General features: G+C 42.6%; 1 protein-coding gene across 1 annotated transcript; it reads right to left on the reverse strand.

Annotated features, from left to right (window-relative positions):
• Positions 1-714: 714 nt before the first annotated feature.
• Positions 715-9167, reverse strand: chrna9a (cholinergic receptor, nicotinic, alpha 9a; the record flags this gene model as incomplete). The annotated part of the gene is made up of 7 exons (XM_084005695.1): positions 715-885; positions 1345-1949; positions 2885-3236; positions 3610-3790; positions 3879-4033; positions 8886-9031; positions 9122-9167. The coding sequence occupies 7 exons, from the start codon at positions 9165-9167 to the stop codon at positions 715-717; spliced, it is 1656 nt and encodes a 551-aa protein (XP_083861821.1).

The raw sequence follows: 9167 nt of genomic DNA on the forward strand, positions 1-9167 counted from the left end.
ATCAGCTGGTCTCTTCTATCCAATAGCATCGTGACCCTTAATCATAAATACATACCTTTAGTACACACATGCTGCTCTAACATGCGCCCCTGTTCAGACTTTATCATTACACATCACATATTTCTCTTTTCTTCATTTTCTTTTCTCTCCAGATTGAAGCCTTTTAGCTACATGTTGTTGTTTTTTTACCCAATTCAATGTTAATCTGCTAGCCCTCTCTTTGTAACTGACACTGGAAAACAGCCTCATCTGCTCGCCTACAACCTAATGTAAGTAAAGTAATGCCTATAGCTGTTAACTCATCCATAATTGAGAGTTCATGCATGTTCAAGGCGAGGCCCAGATTGTCTTACCGCTCCACTGCTCGGTCACACATGCAAGCACACCCAACGTTAACTAACGGAGAAACTTTGATCAATTTCTGTGCTTTGGTGTTTCAAATGGACAATATGTGTGCAGTTCCTCTTTATGTCAAAGCAAAATCAAAATGGCAATGAACCAGTACAACCACACACACACACACACACACACACACACACACACACACACACACACACACATACACACACACACACACACACACACACACACACACACACATATAAAACACTCTGTCTGGTGTTGCATTAAAGTAAACATGAGGTGACTCTTGAGTAGCGCTGAGGTCCCGCTGTGACGGAGGACAATGAATGTCATCAATGAGGAGGGAGGCAATCAGGATGCCTTGGCGATGATGAGGATGCTCATGAGGAAGACCATGACGAAGAATATCCACATGAAAAACCTATCCATGACCTTAGCAACCTTCTTCCACTCTGCGGCCTTGACGCAGGTGGCTCTCTGCTCGCGGAAGCAGTTGGCGATGTACTGGATGTTCTTCACCACCTGAGGAAGAGACACATAGATGAACTAAAGCAAGCACTTAAAGAGTAGCTTAACCCCCAAACTCCAAAATGAGACGGAGTAGCCTATATGCTTCACCGCCAGCGCCTTCCACGCTTCATATATTCCAGGCGAGAGTGTTTCTGCTGTATCTCCTGCTGCTAATTCACACATAGACGCCATGTTATAAATCCAATCGTCACCGGTGTGCAATACATGTATGGATAAGTTGGCTCGTGATGGATCCATCAGTTGGATCCTGTTAATCAGGAAAACAAGGCCATATTTCTAAGCTGCATTTGAAGGAGTCTTCAAATGGAAGCTGGGAAGGATGCAGCCGCTGAATTGGGACACAGTTTATAAGAGAAAAACGTAATCCACAATCCACAGACAGCACAGAAAACACATTTCCATCGCCAGCAGATTTTTTAGTACATGAAAGGAGATGCTGTGGTGATGTACCTGTTTATGTTGGAGGCAGGGGCAGCAGCAAGGGCAGGCTGGGACTCGAAGTTTCTCTGGGGAATAGAGGAGCTGCTCCTTCAGCCCTCCATTCAGGTGCTGGCGGTTTTGTGGACTAGGAGCGGCGCCGTAGTCCAATTCATCCCTCCTGATGTGGTGGCAGCGCTGCATGGGCTCCCGCTTCCCCTCGCCCCTCTCCAGCCTGGAAGCGTGGTTGCTGTGGTCGTAATGGCGACGGCTATTGTTGGCGTTGCCGTTCGCCTGTCTATTGTGATGCTTGTTGTCGTGGTGATGCACGCCGTGGCCGTTGCTGTACCTGTACGGGTCGCTGTCATGATGGTAGTCATGGAAATGTTCGTCGTGGTAGCTGCCGTCATCGTTCAAGGGCTCCTCGGGGTAGAGTGGGGTCCTCTCACTCTCCGGGGTAGTGCAGTTCTCTCCCACCTCGTAGACAAAGAAGATCTTAGACATGTAGTCTATGATGAGCACCTTTGCCCAGTGAGGGACCGGCTTGGCCTCGGCACCACAGAAATGAATGTTCATGATGAAGATGGTGAGAGAGGTAGAGGCTGTGATCAAAGTCATGGTGGCTATGTAGTACTTCCCTACGGGGAGGACAAAGGACAGGACAGGTTTATGAAGGGGAAAGACAACACATACATGAAAGCCAACATTTGTAAATACTGGGTTGAACATTCACATCCAAAAGCAAGGATCGGGAAAAACATGCTACGCAAATCTGTCCAATTTTCTCAATTTTGACTCCAAGTTGCATGAAGTTTAATTAGAAACCCATTTCTGCCAAGAGGAAAAAGACTTGAGATAAGTCCAGATAATGTCCATCCATACATTGTCTAGCGCTTATCCTGTATTTAGGGTTGCGGGGGGCTGGAGCCGATCCCAGCTATCATTGGGTGAAGGCAGGGTTCACCCTAGACATGTAACCATTCTATCTGACATGTAGAGACAGACAGGTAACCAGTCTATCACAGGGCTGACATGTAGAGACAGACAGGTAACCAGTCTATCACAGGGCTGACATGTAGAGACAGACATGTAACCAGTCTATCACAGGGCTGACATGTAGAGACAGACAGGTAACCAGTCTATCACAGGGAGACATGTAGAGACAGACAGGTAACAAGTCTATCACAGGGAGACATGTAGAGACAGACAACCATTCACATTCATATTGTTCACCTATTAAACAATTTATGCACTTTTTTTCCATTATTTAAATATTTTTGTCTTAAATCCAATGTTATTTTCTTCCTGGAAAACAAAATCAGCTAGTAACAACCAATTTCAATAAATAACATCATGACATCCATCCATCAATCAATCTGCAACTTCAGCTCTGCACAGATCGAGAGAAGATCTAATCTTTTCAACCATCAGATCAAATTCCTGCCTGCCTATCCTGTTACACTTGGAAATACGTCACAGTAGGGAAGCTAGATACTCTTGAAATGCCGTTTTGGCTCAACTTTAGATAGTTCAATAATGAGGCAAAAGTGAATGCAGGGAGAATAATTCAAACCTATATAGGGCATGCTCTCTGCGGGAGGCATGCTCTCTGCCACCATCAACTGGAACACAGTGAGCGCCAGCAGCACCGTGACGCCGAGGGAAACCTTCTCCCCCGAGTCGGCCGGCAGGTAGAAGCCCAGCGGGGCCAGGAACGAGATGAGGAAGCAGGGCAGCAGCAGGTTGAAGATGTAGAAGGAGGAGCGCCGCTTCAGGAGCAGCGTGTAGGTGATTTCGGTGTAAGGGTCGGAGCAGCAGCCGTACATCATGACTTTTTTAACCGCTGGCATGCCGTGACACTCCCACTCCACGTTCTCCACAAAGTCAGACAGGTCACCGCTGTCCATCCCCAAACTGATGTCCACCTGAGAAGAGGACACACATTGTGGGTATTGACAGATATGTGCTAATGTCATGTGGTCGCAGAAACAACCAGAATTCCAAGATGAAATGATGATGAGGTCAGCTGTGTTAGCACTATCGTGCCCCACACATGCTAGTTGGCCAAAAAGGACAATCCAAACACTGGATCAAGCATTATTACGTTCCCTGAAGGCCACTGTAGTTCTCTGACACGCTTGGAAAGGGAGGGGTGAGCGGAGTGGAATTACGTTGGATGCAATTTGCAACCTTATCGCTAGATGCCACTAAACCCTACACACTGCTCCTTTAACATAAGACCAGACATAAGGTGTGATCCCTGTCTCATTCGCCCCCTCAGCTGCTGCTGAAACACACCTGGTTGCCATTGTAGGTCCAGGAGCCGAAGGTGAGCTTGCACTGCTGCCAATCGAAGGGGAAGTAGGAGACATCCACCACACATGTGCTCTTTGTGATGGCCGGAGAGTCCCAGACGATCTCTCCATTGTAACGCAGCTTCACATTAGTGCTGGATGCACCCGCAGACTCCTCATCTGCCCTACAGAGGCACACAGGAGAGGACAGGTCAGCCAGATACACACACTGCTGCATTATGGGTACGCTGTGAGCTGTGACTTGTTACTGACTTGTTGTAGAGGACGATGTCGGGCTTCCAAACCAGGTCGCTTGGGATGTTGATCATCTCAAGGTCGTCATAGTCCTCCTTGTCCCACTTCAGGTAGGCGTCGTGCCAGACCTGCCTGATCCACAGGTACGTGGTTAGCACCTGGTTCCGCTCATCCTACACAACGAGAAAAGGTGGTTCCTGAAAAACAATTCTCATCAGACGGGATGCAGCACCCTTCTTTGTAGTCCAGTGCATTGCTATTCACTTGTTGGTTTCTACAAGAACAGAAGTCTGAAGCTATACATTTGGTCTTTCCGATTACTACTAGCAAATTAAACGGACCCTTTGCCAATTTCCACATCAAAGTCGATGCATTAGTCACTGGGGGGACTCTACAGTCTGTGAAATCTGTTGTCTTCTGTGGCTCCTGAGGAGATTTGTCAAAGTTCGACTCAAGTGACATCTCAGCTCAGAAACGAAGGCTGCAGTTTTGTAACTCAATATATCAGGAACAAACTAGTCCAACAAAACAGACTATAGAGTTGCAGAAAGTGATTTAAGTTTGGGACCAAAATGTTCTTTGGAGCTGGGCGGAAATTCTCAGCCTTTGCCGCATTAATTTTGACCTTTCTTTTGCAAGTCCTCTACTTGATGTATTGAAATTCTGGAGTATAAAACTTGGTTGCATTGGCTAACCAAAAGTTATCAAAGGTTTTGTAAAATCTGGTTGCGTTCAGAAGATATTATCCAATGAAAATCAAAGGGCAGTACTTTGGAAACAAACACTCATAACACAACTCCATAAACATTGGGCCAATCATCAGGAAACTGTGTACACATGTCAACCATGTCTGATGTCAAATTGGCTCTAAAGCGCTACCTTGAACTTTTCAAAGTAAAAGCACCCACCTTTAGCTTTGACATAGATGTATAACATTTTGTAGGTATATGGAACATGCTGAGATGTACAAAAAGGCCTATTGGACCCATACCCTTAAGGAAGTCAGCTATTTTACATGTAGTGTATATAACTCCTCCTACATCATAGATCCAATTCCTACGTACTTTTCTGTAAATCATAACTAGACCTACCGGATCAAAAGTTATTGTAAGTTTATTTAGAGGTTTATTTGATCAAATATGAGATAGAGAATAGACAAGTCCGCCTGACTCAAACTTGAGGAACACTGTCACTGTAAAGTTGACCTTGAATTTTTAAACTAACTTTGTTCAAAGCTTCACACCAGAATCCAGTATGGTTGCTGCTAGGGGTGCCACTTGTGTTAGTCAGATTTATGGTTGCAACAATTCCAAGATGGCGACATCCAAAATGAGGCTATGACCTATCACGACCCAAGTTCAATATAAATGTATCAGGTCATCACTTTAATACCTTTTACATTAGAACTGGAATCAGTCACTAAAGTCTTATCTAAAACAATATAAACCACAATGTGGATTAAATCCATACCTGAATACCACTATGGCTGGGCAAAAAAAAGAAAACCTTGAATGATTTCATCATGTATTCCTCTAAAAACCACCAGGACTAATTAGAGCAGAGGTCTTCAACGTTTTCAGGCCAAGGACCCCCAAGGATTAAAGTGACCCGGTGCAGGGCCCCCTATTACTTGTCATATAAAACTGTGTTCCTTATGAAACTGGTGTAGTGTGTAGTGCAGCCTGCAGTGCAATGTATAACAGTACTCTGTGATGATGTATGTATACAATGCTAAGCCATTAAAATTATAATTTTTGACAGATTCATATTTTAATTCTATTTTGGCATTTCTACATCACAATTTCTCAATATAGGATTTAACAAACGGGAATGTTTATATTTGCTTATTATAGGTTGCATTCATGTTAAGGTGTGTTTTTGAACATTTGGGATCAAATGATTTCGGGGACCCCTGCAGTAACTCTGCGGCCCCCTTAGGGGTCCCGAACCCCCTGTTGAAGATCTCTGAATTAGAGAATCCAGACAGCAACATCCTGATACTTTGCTCTCATTTAAGACTCTTCGTGAAGATTGCTGTAAGTCTTTCTCTGTGGGTTGGAAAATTGTGATGCAACAAACAAGTCAACAATTTTGTCTTTACACGTATACACGAAATGACCTAATTCATAAGAAAGGATTGTGATGTTATTATAAAGACCTGCAATCAAGAAAGGTTGATTAAGTATAAGTTTCTCGCAGGTTTACACAAAAAATAAGAACAAAATGTACCTGTTGAGTGCAATTGAGGGTTTGCATTTTTTCAGAAAAAAACACAACTTTTTGGGACTACTATTCCTAGAATCACATTGCACATATTTTGATAACAAAGTGGTTATTGCTGTTAATGTTGTTCTCCGTGCCCAACATTGCACCTCCTTGCCTAATATTGGTTGACAGTGATTGCCTGTGCACTCAGACTAGCTTTCAACCTGACTCTGACCACAGAAATGTCAGATTGAGCCTTGCAGGTGCTCAGACTTGGCAAAGGCCACGAGTAACACATCACAGTACAAGTCATGAACTGAAGTGAACCACGTGGCTGAGAGGCTCACTGCTCACAAACCAAACACTTTTCATATCTCAAAGATTCACATTCTGACGGCCAGATACTCATCACTCACATACGTGAGAGACTGTTACTATACAAAGTCAGATCCTTCCTATTTCACACCCACCTATTAATGATCTGATGAGATATTAATCTTATTCACCGCCAAGTTATGATCCAGCTAATCGCAGTGAAATGCACAACCTAGATACGCCTTTCATAGAATGTGTATCTTACAAATAACATTGATGATGAACGACCAGGTTTTGGTTTTTAATAAGGAAGTCCCCTCATGTCTTTGGACATGTCTTTGGACATGAGGGACATTGTTGGATAAGTTTAATCGCCTCTAATAACGACTGATTCTCTCAGACTACAAGTGGTTTTACGTTGCGTTTTGGTTATTTTACTGTTGTTAAAAAACAAAAACAATCATTGTTGTTTTCAAGTTTCAGCTGACAAATATTCCATTATTGATTAATTTGCTTTGTCTATTAAATGTCAGAAAACAGTAAAAAGAAAAAAATGCCTGTGATTAATTTCCCACTGCCCAAGTTGATATTCAAAAAGCATGATATGTCTAACAGCCTTTACACACCTACGATTCATTTACATTAATATATTTTCTTAATCTGTTGTTTCATACAAAACATGAGGATTGCACAGCAAATAAGTGCCATCATTTTTATTTTATTTTTTTGTGGAACAAGGTTGATTATTCTGAGCTTTCACTCCGTGAACAAAGGCATCAGCCAATTATGTTGTGAGGAACGCACATATAATACGTACCCTTATGCTGTACAACAACACATACTTTAATACCCCCTTTAACCTTGACAACGGCAGCACAAACCAAATCCTTACCCTTCACAATAAAAGCATACAATATATATAAACTGTTTAGCAGAGAGGCAAATTCAATCAGAGTATTTTGCTAAAAAGAAAGTCAAAATAGCATATACAGTTCCTCAATTTACCTCAGACGGATGTTTAAAAAAAGCAATTAGAAAAATTGTTGCCAATTATTTTTTTTATCTTTCAACTCATCAATTCAGGAATCAACATCAAAAGCCAAACATATAGTTCCTGTAAATACGCCGCCATGACTGAGGCAAGACTCACTAAACTTAGATTATACTTTAACAGCTGAATCATTTATGTACAACATTAAGCAACTTTTTTAAACCTCTGCAGATAAGAAGTGGAATGCTGCAGGAGATCAGGACTGATATATTGCCATGTGTTTACTTGAAGAGAGTCACTTGTTATACCTGCTTTTCATTGAAACACTGACCTGATTATTTGAAACTCACCATATTTGAGTGTCACCATCTTGGTTGAGCCAGCTGAATTAAATAGAAAGGGTAATTTTGTCCAACAATATCCTACTTTACTATCAAATGACCTGGTTTGCACATTAGATGACAACTGACCTCCACTGAAGTGAAGTTGGAGAGAAAAGAGGACGAACCAAATGATCTGATTTCTGCATGTCTCTCATGTCACCTGACCTATTTCACCCTGCTAGTTCCAGCTCTTACATCCAAAGATGTAGCTGTCACACTTCTCCCTGAAGAACAGAGAATGACATTTTTAACCACTGAAAAATCTTTCTTGTGTGGAAAGTGATATCTTTGTTAATCTGCTGGCAGGGCATGTCTGCTTATGGTCAGACAAAAGAGGACAATCTAACGTCAGCTCTGATATCTCCTTCATGTCAATTCTCATTTTCTTTGCTCTCCATTTTACCTCTCATTCTGTCTCCCTCTATCCTCCCCTGAGCTCCTTTCATGTCTTCCCTCTGGATCGGTGGCCTTCTCCATTGCCCCTCTAATATGATTCATTCCAGAAAATGATTAAGTTCTCTGCTAACCCTAAGCTACGAGACAGTATATGCTTTCCTGCCCTGTCTGGTTCAAGTGCATTGATTGTCCTCTTGTCCCCCAAAGCATCAGGGTTAATTCCTGTGTGCCCTGGCGACTCCCCAGTCAACCTTTTGTTATTCTTTTTAGGTTTGACTGGACTCTCGCCATGAGCTATAAATCAAATGAGATGTGCCACCAAGGTCCTTCAGCAACTTAATTTACTGATATTGATCCTGATTGACGTGTCTATTCTCTATCTTAAATTTGTGAAAATAGACTTTCATCATGTTCAATCATTTTATATTATGATAAAAGAGTATAATTGTCTATTTGATTTAAATGTAAGATAATTTAGTAAATGAACATCATGCTTTATTGAAGGAAACTTGAAACTCATGTTTACTGAGATAACAAATCAAGAGAGGAGTAGGGTTATCTCTCATAGATTTCCATCCAATCAGATTAATGTTTGCAGCCAGAGGAGTCGCCCCCTGATGGCCAACAGAGAGAATGCAAGCTTAAGGCACTTTAGCCTCAGCTTCACTTCTCAGAAACGGAGGTTGCTGCCTGGGTTACTTTGTCATATATGTATATTTATCTGCTCCTCCCTACCATGTCTTTGATCTGTGACAGGGTGATCTGCAGGGAGACGTTGAGGGCTTTGTCTGTGTCGTCCACCGGCCTCAGAGCGTTGGAGTAGTCCTCCATCAGGTCAGCCAGAAGTTTGCGGGCATAATGCCCCTGAGCACCATGGGACACTGAGGGGGCAAGAGGAGAGCAGAGGGTGGGTCCTACAGAAAAGGTTTATTTAAATATCAATGTATATATAAACATCGTACAGAACTAACCTTGCACCAAAAGGCTGATCCAAACCACCAGCGCTGCCTGCCTCAT

This window comes from Eutrigla gurnardus (assembly GCF_963514095.1).
Source record: "Eutrigla gurnardus genome assembly, chromosome: 3".
Lineage (NCBI taxonomy): Eukaryota > Metazoa > Chordata > Actinopteri > Perciformes > Triglidae > Eutrigla > Eutrigla gurnardus.